At 42.0% G+C, this 23,995-nt stretch overlaps 1 protein-coding gene across 31 annotated transcripts; it reads right to left on the bottom strand.

The window, feature by feature from the left end:
- Positions 1–591: 591 nt before the first annotated feature.
- On the bottom strand, positions 592–6,238 carry LOC119291270 (UDP-xylose transporter 3-like). Of its 31 annotated transcripts, none has more exons than XR_005142311.1 (10): positions 4,588–6,238; positions 4,397–4,456; positions 3,887–3,933; positions 3,756–3,785; positions 3,403–3,650; positions 3,267–3,317; positions 3,067–3,165; positions 2,213–2,363; positions 927–1,966; positions 592–838 (listed from the first exon to the last, which is right to left on the bottom strand). XR_005142311.1 is itself a non-coding variant. In XM_037570001.1 (6 exons), the coding sequence occupies exons 1-5, from the start codon at positions 4,708–4,710 to the stop codon at positions 3,644–3,646; spliced, it is 267 nt and encodes an 88-aa protein (XP_037425898.1). In that variant the 5' UTR covers positions 4,711–6,230; the 3' UTR covers positions 2,034–2,363; positions 3,067–3,643. The 31 variants fall into 31 exon arrangements, 1 of the variants encoding a protein (XP_037425898.1); XR_005142312.1 differs by having other exon boundaries at positions 3,067–3,160; XR_005142302.1 differs by having other exon boundaries at positions 927–1,149; positions 1,272–1,359; positions 1,873–1,966; positions 3,067–3,650; positions 4,588–6,233.
- Between the last annotated feature and the right edge of the window lie 17,757 nt (positions 6,239–23,995).

The raw sequence follows: 23,995 nt of genomic DNA, 5'->3' as shown, positions 1-23,995 counted from the left end.
CCAAACTTGCTAAATAATGTTGCTGTCAGCATGTTAACATTAAGTTCCATGTTGCCATGATTGTTGCTAGTGATCCATGAATCCTATGAACTTGTTCTTGCCATGCTTAGCTTCTCAAACATGCCTTCTTAGTGTTGGTTGCCTTGCCATGCCATGTATTGCTCTGTGGTGAGTGGTTCAAGCTCACCAACATGCCTACTTATTGTTGTTCCTGCCATGTATGAATCTGTCATATCTTTTGACATGTTTACATGGGTGCCATCATATCTTCTAATTCTTTTTGGCTCATGGTCAGTAAGGGACTTTTGTTATATGCTATTAGTAGATTCATGCCATGCCTTTGTTTGCCATGATAAGTTCCTATAACATGTTGTTTGATAGCTCTAAACATTGCAACCTGATGTTATTCCTGCTAAGTCTGAAACTGTTAATACTAGATGACTCGTTGCGCCAATGGCGCAAAGGCCGAGAGGGAGCCAAGCATTGTGAGAACATTTAGACACCGAAGTCGAAAACCAAATGTGCCAACACTCTCGCATCCTCTGCTTGGAAGCCGCCTTTTCTCACCGGATCTAACATAGATACATATGATTCTTCAAGAGCAAATTTCAGAGAAAATATAAAGCATGGAAGGCTTTAAGTTGTACTATTGAGACCATACCACCATATCTTCATTTAGTTTCTTTGAAAATCTAGAGGTCTAAGAGGACGGTACATGTGAGAAGCTATGAATCCACAACAAAAAACTAAACTAACTTTCAAACAAACATTTCAAGTTTGGAAGCCACAAAGAAGCAGGCAAGATCTCTCGTTGTAGTGCAGGTACATGTCCTTAATCCTGCATCCACAACCAATAATTTTTCAACACCTAAATCCACGAAATCCAACCGAAGGAAATCATGGCAGAAACATGCGCCGTGGCTTACATCTCCAAGAAGGACTTCTTGGCATTCTTGTGCAGGTTGGACACAGCAATCCTCGCTGCAAGCTGCAGAAGAACCACATAGGCACCCTCCTTCACCTAGCCATTGGAGAAGAGGGGGGCAACACCTGCAGTGCCGCGACAAGGCCTCATTAGATAAACCTTTACTCTTGTAATCTACGTTGGTGAATCTATTGATACCTTTCTTTACCATATGCTCATTGAACCTTCAAAACAATATAAGTGGTCGACCTATCAAGACTAACCATTTCAACTGACCAAAAAGAGAAATCAAAGCTAGCAGAAAAACAGACAATAGACATCCAAGAAAGAAACTTGTATGTACAACCATGTCAATTGTTGCTTCAAAAGGCCATTATTTCTCTGCAACTTCTTTCACCGCAAGCCCAATACTTTTTAACACGACTGCAATGTACCTGGGTCAAAAGCAGGCCCAATAGAGTGCAACGAACATATCAAAGTCAAAGATGCCAACATATACATAGGAAAACATGAAGCAATGATCTTGGAATAAATTTCATCCTAAAACCTGAACACGCATGTTGAATGTATCAAATTCTACAATTCTTTTGGTGATGTGAATTTTCAGGCCCCCACTGACTTTAACTACAACAGAACACAATTTTCTCTTAGAGAAGAAGCATACAGAAACAATCGTAGTTCAACAAAAATCTATCGAAGCTATTGAAGATCTGCATACTCTGTTTCGGCCGTTTTATTAGCAGGTAAAACTTTAGTTGTCATGAGACCTTCATAGTGAGTCTTCTCCATGTTCACATATTCAGTGGAAGGAACTACCATCAGTATATACATGCTACAGAAGATTGGGTGATCACTATTTGGAAGTACTTATAACCAACTGGTGGCCTTGGATGGAACTAAATCGAAACAACAAAAATAGTTGAATATCAATAAATTTAAGTACGTACCTAGCAGAAGCAAAGGTTGCTATTCTCCTTCGGAATTAACTACAGTCCGTGTCTCCTAAGAAACATGCATTTTATCTGACAAAGCACACACCAACTGAACATGTGTTAGCATAACAATATTCAGTTGTTGAACCCTCTATGCATTGCATCGACAGAAGATGGAATCGAAAAATACATCGTTGTAGTGACAACAAAAACTGCAGTCTAGTGTAGCATCATAAGGAAAAACAAGCAATGTTAAGAATAAATGGAAATAGGCAGGAGAGTTATTCTGTTTTGGTGGCATTCTGTAATGCATCAGAAATATTTCTTAAAATCTACGGGTTTTAAAAGTAAGTACCAATGCGCAGAGAAATGGCACAATCAATTGCCTAATTCTCAAACATGTCAAGGTCAGTCAATTGTCACACTATCTTTGTCTCCAACCTGTGGGTCAACTTCAGCAGCCGTCTACCGAGGCTGATTGGTGTGCTCAATACAAGTGACACAGCCTGTAAATTAAACATAAAGAGGTGTCAAGAGCTAATATCTTTTGTTTATAGCACAACTACTAAAACCATTATGCCAACAAAATTAAGAACAAAAAACAAGTCGATGCTCTGGTCTTAAATGAAAGTACTCTAGATATCAGAAAGACCGATAAAAGAATGGCCGCGGAGAGGAATTAGGGATCAATCAATCTGCATGTGTGGTTGAGCTAGCTTTGTGTTGTGAACTACGCATTGTGTTGTGAAGCTACTTTCTCGAGTTCAGCGAAACCGCCAGTATGCCAAACCATCTCTGAAACAAACTAATACATCAACAGGTTTTGAGTAATCAACAGCTCCGTACCCAGCAAGAGCTCTCTGAATTTTAGTAAGTGAAAATCATTAACTAAATAAGCTCTTTTTCAAGGTCATGCAATAAGAAAGTGGGCTGAATGACCATCATAGGAACATGTAGAAGCAGCAAAAATAGAGGCTTGGTGTGTAACTGATCATGAATGTCAACGAACAATATAGCCTGCAGTTCTTTCCTCCTTATCATGTTGGAGCAAAGCCCATAATAGCATATTACTATAAATTGTGAATAATAAGCTCACAAAAAACTATATTTGTCCAGGGAAACTTAGTTTTCAATTTTAAAGTTATAACAGAACACTGAATTTAACTAATCTCATAGTAGTATTTTGTGGTTCGTACCACTGCTGCTCACCATGTTCCATGGCCCCATGGGAAAGATGTGCGTCAGTTGGGGAGGTGGCCGGTGTGCCTGCGGGGAGAGGTGGACTGCGCGCGGTGGCGAGACCCTTTGCTAAGGTACAAAAGGACATATGTTAAGTAAAGGGTTCATGATCATTTAAGTAAAATAAAGAACTGCCGAAGGAACTCAAGCCTCGAAGCTAGGGTCACAACCTTAGTAATTCATTGATCACAGAAACATGCTAATTAATCAAGCTTGTTATCCTGAAGCAAAATCAGTTCATTAAGTAGAGAGTAGAAGTCTTGCACTTTCTGTATCTATCATTGGTACAAAATAACATATGCCCACCACGGAAGAGTGCTAGGCTGTACGAATCTACGACATCTTCACCGACACAACTATATAATGAATTCTGAAGTACTTCATGGGCACCAATCAAAAGCTAATATATAGTTCAACATATCCACATGCTGCTCCCATTCACCAGAAGAGTAGAGGAGAGATCAAAATTGAGAGAGGGTCAGTGGGGGGTTGAGGGCGCTGGGAGCCGCAAGACCTGCCGTCCATGTTGTCGGTCTGCACATTTCACTTATTTTCTGCAAGAGCAAACCAAACCAAGATAGCATTAGCATGTTGTATCTTACGCAAGTGATCAGAAGATGAGAATGCTTGCCGGCAAAGGGGAGCAAGGAAATAATAACCTAAAAATATCCAAGGAAGTAGTAATCCACCTAGCAAGAAAAACAAAGGACATGGAATATTCAGTCAGCATTCCGAGACCTGACTTGCCCTCATACATATCTTGAGAGTCACAAGAGATGATCTATTTTACCTGTGCCTCTTGTCAAGTCTTCCCAGCCAGCCGAGAACCCTGTATATCTGTTAGAGCAGCCAAAACAGAACAAATACAATTAACTTCGAATTATAGAAGTTGACAATTGCACAGAACATATGTAATAAACTGTCAAAATCGTAAAGTAGGTATTAAAGAAGATAGAATCATGAGCGTGAGTGTACTGTCTGAAAGTGCATTGATGCCTATTTTGTACAGTGACCTAGAGAAAACTCCAGTACATAAAAGGGAAGGCTAACACATTACGTGTGATTAATGGATGACTTGTTAAGATGTAGGGATATACATTGATTACAATTTTTTTGCCAATTCAAGCTGTAGAAAACAGATCATCTCATCATTAATCAGGTTATCCTTGTGTAGCCCATCGTTATACGTAGATATTAGAGGTTTCTTGTTATCCAAAAATATATAAATGGTTCAATCTATTTTCAGAAACTAAAATTTCTATTTTGTATGTGATCCACATTATAGAATATAAGTGCTAACCTTTTGACGAGTCCTCTGCAATATCAAGAAGCTGGATCCAACTAATGCGCTCGACTTGCTCTGCAAATATATACATAGTTCAGCCTTATTTTTAGAAATTAGGATTTCAGTCACAGTTGCAACTCCAACACCAAAAAGAATTGACTATTCATTGTATGTAAGTTCAGACAGAAACAAAGAACAATGCTTACCTGATAGAAACCAACAGAGTTGAAACCTAGACTCTGATTGAGAAGCCCAATTAAGATGCCATTGAGCACTCCAAATCCCATGACAGTCCTTGCGTCGAAAGGTTTGTGCTTAAAGGGCTTCATACATAATGCCACATGAAGTCAATAGAATAGAACAAAGAGATGCCAGCTTGTCAACATGGTTGGTGCACAATAAAGAATAAGGGTGTTCTTATTTGTAGGGATAACATTTCTTCCAAGTTATACATGACTTTCAAAGATCAGTAAACTAAATTCGAAATTTACAGGTTGTAGAGGAAAAAAATGGCAGTTATAACATGAGACACAAAATGATACTACAAACAGGGGATATGCAAACGTCAATGATCTGAACAGAAGCTCTAAATAAATAAAGAAACATTAATTCATAAGAACTGAAACTCACTACCTCCAGTTCCATAGACCAATACTCAGTTTTATGTGAGTACAGTTTTCTAACACGTGAGAATCCTTTGTTCAAAATGTTGACTACGTAAATAAAATTAAACAAGAGCAGTGATTTTTCCATGATGGCATCAGTAGTGCTCACTGGATGTTCACGTTATCTTTCCATTTTGACTGTTGGAGAACTGGAGGTGAGCATGCTTGGACGTTGCTGAAATTTCATCAAACACCTTATAGGCATAAACAAAAAAGAATTTGCACAAGGAAACATATGAGCTGAAGAAAGAGGGTAGGAGGCAAGGGGGAGAGATTAGATTCTACAGCAGGCAGGGGAATAGCCAGGCGCGAATCCTCCTGCCTTGCCATGGCCGGTTGCACCTCGGGGTCGGCAGCTGCCCTCTAACGGAGAGAGGGAGAGATGTAGAAGGAGAGAGAGAGAGATGTAGAGAGGGGAGAGAGCCTGACTGAACCTGGGACTCACGGACGATGGCGTCGGCGCTGTGGACCAGCGCTGCGGCTCGAGCTCATCCTGGGGTCTCCGCTGCACGCGTGCAGATGCTCCGTGGACCACCGATGCGGCTCGAGCTCCTCCCGGGGTCGCCACAACACGCGTGGCGATGGACGCGGGGGCGGGGGCTCGTGGCCAGATGGCGGAGGTGCCGACGACAACAACGACCTCGTCCAGGTTGAGCTCGTCCTCCCACGGTTTCCTCACGACGGCAGCTCTCGGCGCCGCTCACCTGCGAGCGCAGCGACGACGACGGAGCCGGCGGATCTGCGAGCGCCATGGCTGGCCGGGTGGAGGAGGTGCGGCGGCGGCTGGCCGGGTGCTGCTCCTTCCCTCGCCCGCCAGACCCCCGCCGGCCGCCACCATCGCCTGCATCCAGGCCGCCAACAGCAGCCTTGACCCGACCCCCACCCTCAGCTCACTCCGGAGGCGTCGTCCTCTGCCGCGAGGAGGAGGATGCAGGGGAGCTTGTCCCGCGCGAACCAGGAGCAGGCGTTGGAGATCGGGGTTCACCCACGAAGCGCGTGGCCACGGCAGCTTGCGCCCGAGCAATGGGAAGGCGAGAAGGAGGAAGAGGCGAGGCGATGGAGGAGTAGCAGTCGGCGGCGGGGCTCCTAGGGCGCAGGAGGAGGAGGTGGGAGGGAGTGGCGGCGGACGAGGGAGGGAGGAGCGAGGGGCGCGGGCTGTGGATTGGGGCTAGGGTTTGATGCCGTTTTCTACCTCACGCGGTGCGATGTTTTTTCCGCTCGCCTGGTGCGCTGCACCCCACGCGCGGCGCGGTGCGGTGATCTTTTTTCCCTCGCGTGGTACCGTGCGCTCGAGGCATTGGTTTTAAATGTGTCTAGCACTTCTTGAGGCTTTATATGTTAGATATGCAATCTTGTCATGTGTGTTTGAGCATGTTCTAGTGACTTCTGGAGATAGCTTAGTGTTCATGTTTTGTCATGCTTTACCTGTACTTCATGCTCATGCCTTTTGTTATTATGTTGGGGTGCTGTAGCATGTTGTTTTGATGCTTGCAAGATGCCTAGCTGCTGTTTTGGACAGATTGTTGTTATAGCTTGTATAGAGCGTTTGTGTTGAACCGTCGCTCCGTTTTGATTGTGCTCTATATGAAACTTGCTTAGATTTGCATGTAGTTTCATATTATCATGTTGCATCCATGTTTGAGAGTGTTTGCTTGATGTTTGTATGCATTTTGCATCAGTGCCATGCTTAACTTGTTTTGCTCATATCTTCTAGGCCGTAGCTCCGAACTAAATGAACTTTATATGTAACTTGACTAGAATTTCGTGTAGATCATCTTGGTGCATCTTAACTTGCTTTTTAACAACTTGAACATAATGTTTATTCAGATCTGGACCAACTTCGAGATTTGCATATGAGGACTTGCCGGATTTGTCATATGTTGTTTCCGGCCTCATTTAAACTTGCTTTGATGTGTTGGTCTTGTATGCATCGTCTCTTGCCATTAGTAGCTTCATGTAGTCATGTCTTGCATCATGCTTGTTGTGCATCATGTCTTGTCTATTGTGGTGTGTTTACCATGTTGTGTGCTTCTTCTCGATAGTTCCTGTTTCGTTGCGATCGTGAGGATTCGTTCGTCTACGCTTGGTTCGTCTTCGTGGCTTCATCTTCTTCATGGACTCGTTCTTATTCCTAGCGGGATTTCAGGCAAGATGACCGCTACCCTGGATCTCACTACTATCATTGCTATGCTAGTTGCTTCGTTCTATCGCTATGCTGCGCTTCCTATCACTTGTTCTTCAAGCCTCCCAAATTGCCATGAACCTCTAACCTTTGACACCCTTCCTAGCAAACCGTTGTTTGGCTATGTTACCGCTTTGCTCAGCCCCTCTTATAGCGTAGTTAGTTGCAGGTGAAGTTGAAGATTGCTCCATGGTGGACAGGATTTTGTTGGGATATCACAATATCTCTTATTTAATTAATGCATCTATATATTTGGTAAAGGGTGGAAGGCTCGGCCTTATGCCTGGTGTTTTGTTCCACTCTTGTCGCCCTAGTTTCCGCCATACCGGTGTTATGTTCTCGGATTTTGCGTTCCTAACGCGGTTGGGTGATTTATGGGACCCCCTTGACAGTTCACTTTGAATAAAACTCCTCCAGCAAGGCCCAACCTTGGTTTTACCATTTGCCTCACCACCAGCTACCTTTCCCTTGGGAGTAATTAACCCAAGGGTCATCTTTATTATAGCCCCCCCCCCCCCGGTCCAGTGCTTGTCTAAGTGTTGGTCCGAACCAAGCAACCTGCGGGGCCACCTCGGGGCAACTCGAGGTCCGGTTCTACTCGTAGCTTGACTTATCTGGTGTTGCCCTGAGAACGAGATATGTGCAGCTCCTATCGGGATTGTCGGCGCATCGGGCGGCTTTGCTGGTCTTGTTTTACCATTGTCGAAATGTCTTGTAAACCGGGATTCCGAGACTGATCGGGTCTTCCTGGGAGAATGTATATCCTTCGTTGATCGCGAGAGCTTATCATGGGCTAAGTTGGGACACCCCTGCAGGGTATAAACTTTCGAGAGCCGTGCCCGCAGTTATGTGGCAGATGGGAATTTGTTAATGTCTGGTTGTAGATAACTTGACACCAGATCCGAATTAAAATGCATCAACCGCGTGTGTAGCCGTGATGGTTCTCTTCTCGGTGGAGTCCGGGAAGTGAACACGGTCTTTGGGTTATGTTTGACGTAGTAGGAGTTCAGGATCACCTCTTGATCATTACTAGTTGTCGACCGTTCCGCTTGCTCTCCTCTCGCTCTTATTTGCGTATGTTAGCCACCATACTTGCTTAGCCGCTGCTGCAACCTCACCACTTTACCCCTTCCTTTCCCATTAAGCTTTGCTAGTCTTGATACCCATGGTAATGGGATTGCTGAGCCCTCGTGGCTCACAGATTACTACAACAACAGTTGCAGGTACAGGTTATGCAATGATCATGACGTGAGAGCGATGTTTGCTTGTTTTGGAGTTCTTCTTCTGCTTCTTCTTCGATCAGGGGATAGGTTCCAGGTCGGCAGCCTGGGCTAGCAGGGTGGATGTCATTTGAGTTTCTGTTTGTGTTTCATCCGTAGTCGGATGGTGCTCTTATGTAAGATGATGTTGTATTCGTGTGGCATTGTATGCCTTTTGTATGTATCCCTACCTATTATGTAATGTTGATGTAATGATATCCACCTTGCAAAAGCGTTTCAATATGCGGGTCTATCCTTGGTGGGACCTTCGAGTTCCTTTTGGATAGGGTCGCATATTGGGCGTGACACCTCCCCACTTAGAGTTTTGCTTAACAAGTGTCGTGGGTGATTCCAGACACCGATAAGTTAAGCTGGTGTGTGCAAGTCAGGTGCGTTTTCATCTAGAAGACCGTAGACGGAATTAGTCCCGATGGACTAAAGGAATCCGTTACTCGTGGGTAAAGAGTACCCCCTCTGCAGAGATTAAACCTATTCGAGTAGCCGTGTCCATGGTGAAGGACTATAGTTTGGGTTGGGTCAAGTTTCGGTCTTAGTGTCGATCTTCGGAGGAAAAACAACTAAGTCAGAATTTTGATCTTGACCAGTGAAATATGATGATTGTGATTAATACTCTTATGGACTAACGATGCTCACTATTTGATTTATTGAGTACCTCTAGGACGGTTCTACCTCCGGGATATTCACTGTGATTATTTTGAGCCCTTTTTGTGGTGTCGCATAGACGCCCGACTGTGGCATGTTTATTATTTATTTACTATAAGCCCTTTATGTGTTGTCGCATAGACGCCCGACTGTGGCATGTTTGTTATTTATTTACTATAAGCCCTTTATGTGGTGTCGCATAGACGCCCGACTGTGGCATGTTTGTTATTTAATTACTATAAGCCCTTTATGTGGTGTCGCATAGACGCCCGATTGTGGCATGTTTGTTATTTATTTACCATATAAGCCCTTTATGTGGCGTTGTACAGATGCTTGACTGCGGCACGTTCGTTATTCATTTCATTTATGAGCCCTTTCTGTGGTGTCGCTCAGACGCCCGACTGAGGCATTCTATTTCTACTCTCTAATTGCATGATTCATGTGTCGTGTGAATAACATGTTTGCGGGCATCATGGATTTTATTTCTGTGACTGACGTTGTGATCATAGAATATTTAGTGCATGATTATTGTTTATATTATCCCAGTGTTCATGATGTTTGCGAGTACATTCAAAGTACTCACTAGCTTGTCCCTGGCTATTGTCTTGGCCAGATTTCTTGCTTGGAGAGGAGCGATGCGACGACAACCCCTGAACCTACGCAAGGATGATAGCAGTCGCGCGAAGATAGGAGTTAATCTGGTCAGCTGTTCCTGTGGGAAGTGGAGTCCCATAGACACAGATGATCCACAAACCGCTTCCGCCATCAACCACTAGAAACCATTTGTTGTACTCACAGGCCAGAATGGTCTTGTACTACATATTTTGTACTTCGCTTGGAATTTCTGTATCAAGTTGGTGCCTCATCAGCTAACAGTAATCCTAGGGCTGGTGAGCACAACGGCCATTTTCTGGAAATTTATACCCGGAAAACCGGTCGTGACACAAGTGATCCGGAGGCACCAGTACTCCACCCTTTCGATGCAACAGCCCAATTACCTATCAACCTGAAGGCTTGAACCACATCACTGCCTGTCGTAATTGAGACATCCAAGGGTCAAAGTTAATCTGGATGCCTTTGTCATTCTCACCTTCTTTTGGCTGCAGGCTGTATCGTTGGCAATCAGGGGAGTTTGCTCCCGAACTCCTAGGGCTCGCCGTGTAGACACAGTTTTCCATAGCAAACAAAGCCTCTGCCATCAAGGTCCTTGCCAACGGTGATCTCCTGGTTAATCGGATAATTGAGTCCAAGAAACAGAGAGTGTGAACCAAGGCTGTTTACCCGCCTCCAACTAAAAAATCCTAAAGGCCCCAACAAGCTAGCATCCTGCTCATAGATGTAACAGCCACTGTCGGGATACTCACGTATTACACAGTGCTTGTATACAATGGGGTTTTTGCAATATAAATTTTCCGGCTCATGTGTCCGAATGATCATCAGTCTTTTGCCGTCGTCTGATCGAGCGAGGAACCAGTTGTGCTTCCCTGTTTTTGGTAAAGGTGGTGTGATTACAAAGGGCAGTAACTATAGGGACATTGCATCATATCAAAAAGGACAGGCCTTGTTAATGTAAGATCAGCATTGTTCAGAGTATGAGTAGGATAATGCAAGAAACAACATTGATATGTCCCTGTTGGAACTGGGAGGAAAATACAGGGAAATGTATACTGGGTTCGAAAATATAGAAGTGCCATGCATGGTTATACTCATGTTATCTCGCAATCGATTCTTCACAGGAAACTACCATGTCATGCATGTCATGTAATCATGTTCTGTCCTCACAAACAAATTCTTCAAGGTAACTAACAGACCATGCATTGTTATATACTTGTGTTCTGTGTGCAAAAATTTTGTGAGGATATTATTCTAGCATTGATTGCTGAAGGGCGGATATAGGTATGTACACATGGTAAGCATTGCAGGATTTCACTACTTCCAAATATAGAGTTCTCCATATGCACATTTACTTCCCTAATGTATGGTTAGATGAAATCAACAGTGTGGTGCATGTTTCTACATCATGAAAATGAGGAAACTAACATGGCCATTGATACACACTCATATTTAGTAGTAGTATATAGATTACTGTAAAATAAGGATAATATCCATATATTACTAACCGTTTGATTATTCAGGGTACAAATTGGCTGTCATGACATGGTCACAATTGCATGAATTAACTCATTCCAAATATAGCTCATTTATGGCGTCTCTAATACATTGCCATAGTTCTACTCAAATTCCACTCAAACAGGGATATGCCAATCATCATAAAAAGTTCAAACAGTGTCATGGCGTCATCATTAACATGAGATGGAAACAACTTACACACGCCATCCCAGCAATACATGATGCCATCTGCTTTGTCGATCGCATAGATGATGCCATTGTGTTCAATAGCATCACAGAAGTGTGTATCAGCTTTGACGATGATCCACTGCGAGCCGAGTTGTCTCCAGCTAAAGAAGGCACCGGCGTAAAGATAGGTGAGTCCGCGGTCGAACAAGGCAATTAGCTTGAAGTCTGCGTAATTCGCATGTCGTGTGGGCACTTGGCAGATTACAATCTTCTGCAAAACAAGGTCCGTCCAACTGACGTAGTAATTGATACGTCTCCAACGTATCTATAATTTATGAAGCATTCATGCTATTTTATTATCTGTTCTGAATGATTACAGGCTTTATTATACACTTTTATATTACTTTTGGGACTAAGCTATTAACCGGAGGCCCAGCCCATATTCCTGTTTTATTGCCTGTTTTAGTATTTCGAAGAAAAGGAATATCAAACGGAGTCCAAACGGAATGAAACCTTCGGCAGCGTGATTTTTTGGAAGAATATGATCCTGGAGACTTGGAGTTCACGTCAGAAGATCCTCGAGGCAGCCACGAGATAGGAGGGCACGCCCCCCTGTAGGGTGCGCCCCCCTGTCTCGTGGGCCCCTCGAGCATCTCCCGACCGACTTCTTTCGCCTATATAAGCCTACGTACCCTAAAACCATCGAATATCAAGATAGATCGGGAGTTCTGCCGCCGCAAGCCTCTGTAGCCACCAAAAACCTCTCGAGAGCCCGTTCCGGCACCCTGCCGGAGGGGGAACCCATCACCGGTGGCCATCTTCATCATCCCGGTGCTCTCCATGACGAGGAGGGAGTAGTTTATCCTCGGGGCTGAGGGTATGTACCAGTAGCTATGTGTTTGATCTCTCTCTCTCTCTCGTGTTCTCTCTATGGCACGATCTTGATGTATCGCGAGCTTTGCTATTATAGTTGGATCTTATGATGTTTCTCCCCCTCTACTCTCTTGTGATGAATTGAGTTTCCCTCTTGAAGTTATCTTATCGGATTGAGTCTTTATTTGAGAACACTTGATGTATGTTTTGCCGTGTTTATCTTGGTGACAATGGGATATTACATGCCACTTGATGTATGTTTTGGTGACCAACTTGCGGGTTCCGCCCATGAACCTATGCATAGGGGTTGGCACACGTTTTCTTGACTCTCCGGTAGAAACTTTGGGGCACTCTTTGAAGTACTTTGTGTTGGTTGGATGAATTTGAGATTGTGTGATGCATATCTTATAATCATGCCCACAGATACTTGAGGTGACAATGGAGTATCTAGGTGACATTAGGGTTTTGGTTGATTTGTGTCTTAAGGTGTTATTCTAGTACGGACTCTTGAATAGATTAATCCGAAAGAATAACTTTGAGGTGGTTTCGTACCCTACCATAATCTCTACGTTTGTTCTCCGCTATTAGTGGCTTTGGAGTGACTCTTTGTTGCATGTTGAGGGATTGTTATATGATCTATCTATGTTATTATTGTTGAGAGAACTTGCACTAGTGAAAGTATGAACCCTATGCCTTGTTTCCTACCATTGCAATACCGTTTACGCTCACTTTTATCATTAGTTACCTTGCTGTTTTTATTATTTCAGATTACAAAAACCTATATCTACTATCCATATTGCACTTGTATCACCATCTCTTCGCCGAACTAGTGCACCTATACAATTTGCCATTGTATTGAGTGTGTTGGGGACACAAGAGACTCTTTGTTATTTGGTTGCAGGGTTGCTTGAGAGAGACCATCTTCATCCTACACCTCCCACGGATTGATAAACCTTAGGTCATCCACTTGAGGGAAATTTGCTACTGTCCTACAAACCTGTGCACTTGCAGGCCCAACAACGTCTACAAGAAGAAGGTTGTGTAGTAGACATCAAGCTCTTTTCTGGCGCCGTTGCCGGGGAGGTGAGTGCTTGAAGGTATATCTTTAGATCTTGCAATCGAATCTTTTTGTTTCTTATTTTATCACTAGTTTAGTTTATAAAAGAAAACTACAAAAAAATGGAGTTAAGTTTGTCACGTACGCTTCATCTTTTTAATATCTTTCGTGAGTTTGATGAAAAGGAAAATTGTGCTCAAGTGCTACAAGAAGAATGCATTAGAATGTTTGTTACTAGATCTTTGTATGATGAGCATGATTGCAATGTTGTTAGTATGAATTCCTTGAATATCCATGATGCTAATGATATGCAAAGCCACAAGCTTGGGGAAGCTGATGAATATGATATTTTTAGTCCCCCAAGTTTTGATGAGAATATTTATTATGATGAAAGCATGCCTCCTATTTATGATGATTATATTGATGGTGGGTCAACTTTAGGAAGTAGTGATCCCACTATTTTGGAGGATGTTGAATCTTATTGTGATGAACATGAAAGTGGATTTGGAAGAGTGTCAACTTTATTTAGTGATGATTCCACTATTTCGGAAGAGGTTCCAATTGATTATGAGAACAAGGTTGCTATCTATGGTGATTATTGTGATGACTTGTATGCTACTAAGAATAATGATAACCATGAAACTTGTCATCATGATTTTAGTTTTCAATTGGATTATGCCTCACATGATAATTATTTTGTTGAGTTTGCTCCCACTACTATTCATGAGAAGAAATTTGCTTATGTGGAGAGTAGTAAAATTTATATGCAAGTGGATCATGAAAAGAATGCTTTAGGTGCTGGTTATATTGTTGAATTCATTCATGATGCTACTGAAAATTATTATGAGGGAGGAATATATGCTTGTAGGAATTGCAATAATGTCAAGTTTCCTCTCTATGTGTTGAAAATCTTGAAGCTATGCTTGTTTTACCTTCCTATGCTAGTTGATTATTGTTCCCATAAGTTGTTTGCTCACAAAATCCCTATTCATAGGAAGTGGGTTAGGCTTAAATGTTCTAGTCATATGCTTCATGATGCTCCCGTTATGTTTCAATTCTTATTTTTTTATGTGAGCATCATTGTCATCATCATGCCTAGCTAGAAAGGCATTAAAGAAAGGCACTTGTTGGGAGACAACCCAATACTTATCCTTACTGTTTTTGTGTGTTCACATGATTATGCTACTGTAGTAATCATTTTTTATAGATTTTGTTTCAATAAAGTGCCAAGTAAGACCTTTAGGATGGCTTTTGGTGATAGTTGTGTTGATCCTGCTGAAAATCACAAACTTTTGCACCCAATAAATTTTTGTTAATTAATAGAAACATGCTTTTGATCTGATTCTTTTTGCTATGGATTGGTATACGAATTGCTTAGTACTTCCTAATGTGGTAGGATTTTTGGAGTTCAGAAGTATACGTTTTTGACATATTTTGTTTTCATTGTGTTGTTTGCTTATTTTGATGAATCTATGAGTGGTATCGGAGGGTATGAACCATAGATAAGTTGGAGTACAGTAGATATTACACCAATATGAATTTAAAATGAGTTCATTACAGTACCTAAGTGTTGGTTTTATTTTCTTATACTAACGGAGCTTACGAGTTTTCTGTTGAGTTTTGTGTTGTGGAGTTTTCAAGTTTTGGGTAAAGATTCGATGGACTATGGAATAAGGAGTGGCAAGAGCCTAATCTTGGGGATTCCCAAGGCACCCCAAGGTAATATTCAAGGACAACCAAGAGCCTAAGCTTGGGGATGCCCCGGAATGCATCCCCTCTTTCGTCTTCGTTCATCGGTAACTTTACTGGGAACTATATTTTTATTCACCACATGATATGTGTTTTGCTTGGAGCGTCATTTTCTTTTGTTAGTTTTTTCTTGCTGTTATTTAGAATAATGTTTTTGCATCTTTAGTTTCAATAAAAAAAGTCAAGGATAGCCTTTGCCATGCTTATTTTGCTAGTATACATGTTGCTGTTTGAAAACAGAAAGTTTACCGCTGTTGCAAAAATTCCCTAGAAAAGTCAGAGCATGATATAATGTTGAAACTTTTTGCATATTTAGCTCTGATAAATGTAATACAGTGGGAATTTTATTTCATAATTTTTGGAGTTAGGGAAGTATGATGAATCTTGCATTCTTTACAGACTGTACTGTTTTGGCAGATTGATGTTATGTTTGCATTGTTTGCATATGTTTGCTTGTTTAATGATTCTATTTGAGGATAGGAGTATTAAATATGCAGAGGCATTTAGTATGAAATCTTGAATAATAATTTTAGTGATTTGTTATAGTAGGAAATGATAAGGTTTTGCATTGGTTTATACTAACCTATCTCACGAGTTCTTGTTGAGTTTGTTGTGGATGAAGCTTTTGAGAAATAGAGAAACCATGATATGAGAGGAATTAAGGAGACACAAAAGTTCAAGCTTGAGGATGCCCAAGGCACCCCCAGATAATATTTCAATAAGTCTCAAGCATCTAAGCTTGGGGATGCCCCGGTAGGCATCCCACCTTTCTTCTCCAACAACTATCGGTTAGTATCGGTTGAGCCTAAGTTTTTTGCTTCTTCACATGAGTTGTGCTATCCTTGCATTGTAATTTTATTTTGCTTTGCTTGCTGTTTGAATACAATACCAAGATCTGAAATTCTTAAATGAGAGAGAGTCTTCGCATAGTTACATAATTATTTAGCTACTCATTGATCTTCACTTATATCTTTTTGGAGTAGTTTGTCATTTACTCGTGTGCTTCACTTATATCCTATGAGTAAATGGTTAAATGAGTTGAATGTCATAAATCCGAAATTATATATGCCTCATTTGCTTATCCCATGGGGAGTAATGACTTCACGTCTAAGAAGTAGAGGTTGTAAATTTATTGAAGGTTAGCAAGCATTGTATTAGTCATTTGAACAATTCATGAAAGAATAATGAAGGAAGAGAGATTTCATATATAAATACACTATCCTAGACATCTTTTATAGTTGGGAGCACTCATTAAGTATGACATGCTAAAGAGTTGATGTTGGACAAGGAAGACAACGTAATGGTTTATGTTTTCCGACATCTCAGTTAAAGTATATTGTCATGGATCATTCAAACATGTTGAGATTGCCTTTCCCCCTCATGCTAGCCAAAATTCCTTGCACCAAGTAGAGATACTACTTGTGCTTCCAAATATCCTTAAACCCAGTTTTGCCATGAGAGTCCACCATACCTACCTATTGGTTGAGTAAGATCCTTCAAGTAAGTTGTCATCGGTGCAAGCAATAAAATTGCTCTCTAAATATGCATGACTTATTAATTAAGATTTTGTGTATCCAACCCTAAAAGCGCATGACAACCTCTGCTTCCCTCTGGAAGGGACTATCTTTTACCTTATGTCTTTTACTTTATGCAAGAGTCAAGGTGATCTTCACCTTTCCCTTTTTCATTTTATCCTTTGGCATGCACTTTGTGTTGGGGTGATCCTGATATATATATCCAATTGGATGTAAGTTAGCATGAACTATTATTGTTGACATCACCCAAAGGTGAATTCGTTGGGAGGCAATACTATAAGCCCCTATCTTTCTCAGTGTCCGATTGAAACTCCAGAACCATTAGTATTGCGTGAGTGTTAGCAATTATAGAAGACTATATGATAGTTGAGTGTGTGGAGTTTGCTATTCCTATTGCAATTGTTTGATGACTGAGAATGAAGTTTGCTAGTTTTCAAGAAAGTTTATGGTCTATGCTTTGACATGTGAATTGCTTGTTACTTTATCGTGAGAAGTTTTATGAGATGAACTACTGTTATGACATATTATCATGCTAGAAAAGGTGATTGAAATTATCATTGATCAAACTTGTGCACCTTCTAGCATTCACACTTCATAAATTCTTTCTTTTATCATTTACCTACTCGAGGACGAGTAGGGATTAAGCTTGGGGATGCTGATACGTCTCCAACGTATCTATAATTTATGAAGCATTCGTGCTATTTTATTATCTGTTTTGAATGATTACGGGCTTTATTATACACTTTTATATTACTTTCGGGACTAACCTATTAACCGGAGGCCCAACTGAAGGAAATATGCCCTAGAGGCAATAATAAAGTTATTATTTATTTCCTCGTATCATGATAAATGTTTATTATTCATGCTAGAATTGTATTAACCGGAAACATGATACATGTGTGAATACATAAACAAACATAACGTCACTAGTATGCCTCTACTTGACTAGCTCATTAATCAAAGATGGTTATGTTTCCTAACCATAGACATGTGTTGTCATTTGATTAACGGGATCACATCATTAGGAGAATGATGTGATTGACATGACCCATTCCGTTAGCCTAGCACTTGATCAATTAGTATGTTGCTATTGCTTTCTTCATGACTTATATATGTTCCTATAACTATGAGATTATGCAACTCCCGTTTACCGGAGGAACACTTTGTGTGCTACCAAACGTCACAACTTAACTGGGTGATTATAAAGGAGCTCTACAGGTGTCTCCAAAGGTACATGTTGGGTTGGCGTATTTCGAGATTAGGTTTTGTCACTCCGATTGTCGGAGAGGTATCTCTGGGCCCTCTCGGTAATGCACATCACTATAAGCCTTGCAAGAAATGTAGCTAATGAGTTAGTTACGGAATGATGCATTACGTAACGAGTAAAGAGACTTGTCGGTAACGGGATTGAACTAGGTATTGGATACCGATGATCGAATCTCGGGCAAGTAACATACCGATGACAAAGGGAACAACGTATGTTGTTATGCGGTTTGACCGATAAAGATCTTCGTAGAATATGTAGGAGCCAATATGAGCATCCAGGTTACGCTATTGGTTATTGACCGAGAATAGTTCTAGGTCATGTCTACATAGTTCTCGAACCCGTAGGGTCCGCACGCTTAACGTTACGATGACAGTTTTATTATAGGTTTATAAGTTTTGATGTACCGAAGGTTGTTCGGAGTCTCGGATGTGATCACGGACATGACGAGGAGTCTCGAAATGGTCGAGACATAAAGATTGATATATTGGAAGCCTATATTTGGATATCGGAATGGTTCCGGGTGAAATCGGGATTTTACCGGAACACCGGGGGGTTACCGGAACCCTCCCGGGGGTTACCGGAACCCTCCCGGGGGTTAATGGGCCTTAGTGGGCCATGAGGGAGAAGAGGAGGGCCTGCCAGGGCAGGCCGTGCGCCCCCTCCCCCCTAGTCTGAATAGGACAAGGAAGGGGGGGCGGCGCCCCCTTTCCTCTTTCCCCTCCCCCCTTTCCTTCTCCACCAAGGTAAGAGGGGGAGTCCTACTCCTGGTGGGAGTAGGACTCCTCCAGGCGCACCCCTAGGGGGCCGGCCGCACCTCCCCCCTCCCTCCTTTATATATGGGGGCAAGGGAGCACCCCATGACACACAAGTTGATCTTCGTGATCGTTCCTTAGCCGTGTGCGGTGCCCCCCTCCACCATATTCCACCTCGGTCATATCATTGCGGTGCTTAGGCGAAGCCCTGCGTCGGTAGAACATCATCATCGTCACCACGCCGTCGTGCTGACGGAACTCATCCCCGAAACTCTGCTGGATCAGAGTCCGGGGATCGTCATCGAGCTGAACGTGTGCTGAACTCGGAGGTGTCGTGCGTTCGGTACTTGGATCGGTCGGATCGTGAAGACGTACGACTACATCAACCGCGTTGTCATAACGCTTCCTCTTGCGGTCTACGAGGGTACGTGGACAACACTCTCCCCTCTCGTTGCTATGCATCACCATGATCTTGCGTGTGCGTAGGAATTTTTTTGAAATTACTACGTTCCCCAACAGTGGCATCAGAGCCTAGGTTTTATGCGTTGATGTTATATGCACGAGTAGAACACAAGTGAGTTGTGGGCGATACAAGTCATACTGCTTACCAACATGTCATACTTTGGTTCAGCGGTATTGTTGGATGAAGCAGCCCGGACCGACATTACACGTACGCTTATGCGAGACCGGTTTTACCGCCGTGCTTTGCACACAGGTGACTAGCGGGTGTCTGTTTCTCCAACATTAGTTGAACCGAGTATGGCTACGCCTAGTCCTTGCGAAGGTTAAAACAACACTAACTTGACGAACTATCATTGTGATTTTGATGCATAGGTAAGAACGGTTCTTGCTAAGCCTGTAGCAGCCACGTAAAATTTGCAACAACAAAGTAGAGGACGTCTATCTTGTTTTTGCAGGGCATGTTGTGATGTGATATGGTCAAGACATGATGCTATATTTTATTGTATGAGATGATCATGTTTTGTAATCGAAGTTATCGGCAACTGGCAGGAGCCATATGGTTGTCGCTTTATTGTATGAAATGCAAATGCCATGTAATTGCTTTACTTTATCACTAAGCGGTAGCGATAGTCGTAGAAGCAATAGATGGCATAATGACAACGATGCTACGATGGAGATCAAGGTGTCGCGCCGGTGACGATGGTGATCACGACGGTGCTTCGGAGATGGAGATCACAAGCACAAGATGATGATGGCCATATCATATCACTTATATTGATTGCATGTGATGTTTATCCTTTATGCATCTTATCTTGCTTTGATTGACGGTAGCATTTTAAGATGATCTCTCACTAAAAATTATCAAGAAGTGTTCTCCCTGAGTATGCACCGTTGCGAAAGTTCTTCGTGCTGAGACACCATGTGATGATCGGGTGTGATAGGCTCTACGTTCAAATACAACGGGTGCAAAACAGTTGCACACGCGGAATACTCAGGTTAAACTTGACGAGCCTAGCATATAACCGATATGGCCTCGGAACACGGAGACCGAAAGGTCGAGCATGAATCATATAGTAGATATGGTCAACATATTGATGTTCACCGTTGAAACTACTCCATCTCACGTGATGATCGGACATGGTGTAGTTGATATGGATCACGTAATCACTTAGAGGATTAGAGGGATGTCTATCTAAGTGGGAGTTCTTTAGTAATATGATTAATTGAACTTAAATTTATCATGAACTTAGTACCTGATAGTATTTTGCTTGTCTATGTTTGTTGTAGATAGATGGCTCGTGCTATTGTTCCGTTGAATTTTAATGCGTTCCTTGAGAAAGCAAAGTTCAAAGATGATGGTAGCAATTACACGGACTGGGTCTGTAACCTGAGGATTATCCTCATTGCTGCACAGAAGAATTACGTCCTGGAAGCACCGCTGGGTGCCAGGCCTGCTGCTGATGCAACTGAACAGAGCAAAGCTGATGACTACTCGATAATTCAGTGTGCCATGCTTTACGGCTTAGAACCGGGTCTTCAACGACGTTTTGAACGTCATGGAGCATATGAGATGTTCCCGGAGTTGAAGTTAATATTTCAAGCAAATGCCCGGATTGAGAGATATGAAGTCTCCAATAAGTTCTATAGCTGCAAGATGGAGGAGAATAGTTCAGTCAGTGAACACATACTCAAAATGTCTGGGTATAATAATCACTTGATTCAACTGGGAGTTAATCTTCCTGATGATAGTGTCATTGACAGAATTCTTCAATCACTGCCACCAAGCTACAAGAGCTTCGTGATGAACTATAATATGCAAGGGATGGACAAGACTATTCCCGAGCTCTTCGCAATGCTAAAAGCCGCGGAGGTAGAAATCAAGAAGGAGCATCAAGTGTTGATGGTCAACAAGACCACCAGTTTCAAGAAAAAGGGCAAAGGGAAGAAGAAGGGGAACCTCAAGAAGAACAACAAACAAGTTGCTGCTCAAGAGAAGAAACCCAAGTCTGGACCTAAGCCTGAGACTGAGGGCTTCTACTGCAAGCAGACTGGACACTGGAAGCGGAACTGCCCCAAGTATTTGGCGGATAAGAAGGATGGCAAAGTGAACAAAGGTATATGTGATATACATGTTATTGATGTGTACCTTACTAATGCTCGCAGTAGTACCTGGGTATTTGATACTGGTTCTGTTGCTAATATTTGCAACTCGAAACATGGACTATGGATTAAGCGAAGATTGGATAGGTGACGATGCACGTGTGAAATGGTTCCAAAGTCGATGTGATCGCGGTCGGCACGCTACCTCTACATCTACCGTCGGGATTAGTTTTAGACCTAAATAATTGTTATTTGGTGCCAGCGTTGAGCATGAACATTATATCTGGATCTTGTTTGATGCGGGATGGTTATTCATTTAAATCTGAGAATAATGGTTGTTCTATTTATATGAGTAATATCTTTTATGGTCATGCACCCTTAAAGAATGGTCTATTTTTATTGAATCTCGATAGTAGTAATACACATATTCATGGTGTTGAAGCCAAAAGATGCAGAGTTGATAATGATAGTGCAACTTATTTGTGGCACTGCCGTTTAGGTCATATCGGTATAAAGCACATGAAGAAACTCCATACTGATGGACTTTTGGAATCACTTGATTATGAATCACTTGGTACTTGCGAACCGTGCCTCATGGGCAAGATGACTAAAACGCCGTTCTCCGGAACTATGGAGCGAGCAAATGATTTGTTGGAAATCATACATACTGATGTTTGTGGTCCAATGAATGTTGAGGTTCGCGGCGGGTATCGTTATATTCTCACCTTCACAGATGATTTGAGCAGATATGGGTATATCTACTTAATGAAACACAAGTCTGAAACATTTGAAAAATTCAAAGAATTTTAGAGTGAAGTGGAAAATCATCGTAACTAGAAAATAAAATTTCTACGATCTGATCGTGGAGGAGAATATTTGAGTTACGAGTTTGGTTTACATTTGAAACAATGCGGAATAGTTTCGCAACTAACGCCACCCGGAACACCACAACGAAATGGTGTGTCCGAACATCGTAATCGTACTTTACTAGATATGGTGCGATCTATGATGTCTCTTACTGATTTACCGCTATCGTTTTGGGGTTATGCTTTAGAGACGACCGCATTCACGTTAAATAGGGCACCATCAAAATCCATTGAGACGACACCTCATGAACTATGGTTTGGCAAGAAACCAAAGTTGTCGTTTCTTAAAGTTTGGGGTTGCAATGCTTATGTGAAGAAACTTCAACCAGATAAGCTCGAACCCAAATCGGAGAAATGTGTCTTCATAGAATACCCAAAAGAGACTGTTCGGTACACCTTCTATCACAGATCTGAGGGCAAGATTTTCGTTGCTAAATTCGGATCCTTTCTAGACAAGGAGTTTCTCTCGAAAGAAGTGAGTGGGAGGAAAGTAGAACTTGATGAGGTAACTATACCTGCTCCCTTATTGGAAAGTAGTCCATCACAAGAACCGGTTCCTGTGACAGCTACACCAATTAGTGAGGAAGCTAATGATATTGATCATGAAACTTCAGATCAAGTTTCTACTGAACCTCGTAGGTCTACCAGAGTAAGATCCACACCAGAGCGGTACGGTAATCCTATTCTGGAAGTCATGTTACTTGACCATGGCGAACCTACGAACTATGAGGAAGCGATGATGAGCCCAGATTCCGCAAAATGTCTAGAAGCCATGAAATCTGAGATGGGATCCATGTATGAGAACAAAGTATGGACTTTGGTTGACTTGCCTGATGATCGGCAAGCCATTGAGAATAAATGGATCTTTAAGAAGAAGACTGACACTGATGGTAATGTATCTGTCTATAAAGCTTGACTTGTTGCGAAAGGTTTTCGACAAGTTCAAGGGGTTGACTACGATGAGACTTTCTCACCCGTAGCGATGCTTAAGTCTGTCCGAATCATGTTAGCAACTGCTGCATTTTATGATCATGAAATTTGGCAAATGGATGTCAAAACTGCATTCTTGAATGGATTTCTGGAAGAAGAGTTGTATATGATGCAACCAGAAGGTTTTGTCGATCCAAAAGGTGCTAACAAAGTGTGCAAGCTCCAGTGATCCATTTATGGACTGGTGCAAGCGTCTCGGAGTTGGAATAGATGTTTTGATAGTGTGATCAAAGCATATGGTTTTATACAGACTTTTGGAGAAGCCTGTATTTACAAGAAAGTGAGTGGGAGCTCGATAGCATTTCTGATATTATATGTAGATGACATATTATTAATGGAAATGATATAGAATTTCTGGATAGCATAAAGGGATATTTGAATAAAAGTTTTTCAATGAAAGACCTCGGTGAAGCTGCTTACATATTGGGCATCAAGATCTGTAGAGATAGATCAAGATGCTTGATTGGACTTTCACAAAGCACATACCTTGATAAAGTTTTGAAAAAGTTCAAAATGGATCAGGCAAAGAAAGGGTTCTTGCCTGTATTACAAGGTGTGAAGTTGAGTCTGACTCAATGCCCGACCACAGCAGAAGATAGAGAGAAAATGAAAGATGTTCCCTATGCTTCAGCCATAGGCTCTATCATGTATGCAATGTTGTGTACCAGACCTGACGTATGCTTAGCAATAAGCTTAGCAGGGAGGTACCAAAGTAATCCAGGAGTGGATCACTGGACAGCGGTCAAGAACATCCTGAAATACATGAAAAGGACTAAGGATATGTTTCTCGTATATGGAGGTGACAAAGAGCTAGTTGTAAATGGTTACGTCGATGCAAGCTTTGACACTGATCTGGACGATTCTAAATCACAAACCGGATACGTGTTTTTATTAAA

The sequence above is a fragment of the Triticum dicoccoides genome, chromosome 4B, assembly GCF_002162155.2.
Source record: "Triticum dicoccoides isolate Atlit2015 ecotype Zavitan chromosome 4B, WEW_v2.0, whole genome shotgun sequence".
NCBI classification, from domain to species: Eukaryota; Viridiplantae; Streptophyta; class Magnoliopsida; order Poales; family Poaceae; genus Triticum; species Triticum dicoccoides.
Note: the sequence above shows the minus strand (reverse complement) of the source record. Positions and strands in the feature narration are given on the sequence as shown.

Bases quoted from the DNA above. Each gene is read 5' to 3' on its own strand.
- LOC119291270 (XM_037570001.1), bottom strand. From the start codon at position 4,710: ATGAAGCCCTTTAAGCACAAACCTTTCGACGCAAGGACTGTCATGGGA. The intron at 4,457-4,587 runs GTAAGCATTGTT...ATATATTTGCAG, and splicing joins ACTCTGTTGGTTTCTATCAG to AGCAAGTCGAGCGCATTAGT. The intron at 3,786-3,886 runs GTAAAATAGATC...TTTTCTTGCTAG, and splicing joins AGACTTGACAAGAGGCACAG to GTGGATTACTACTTCCTTGG.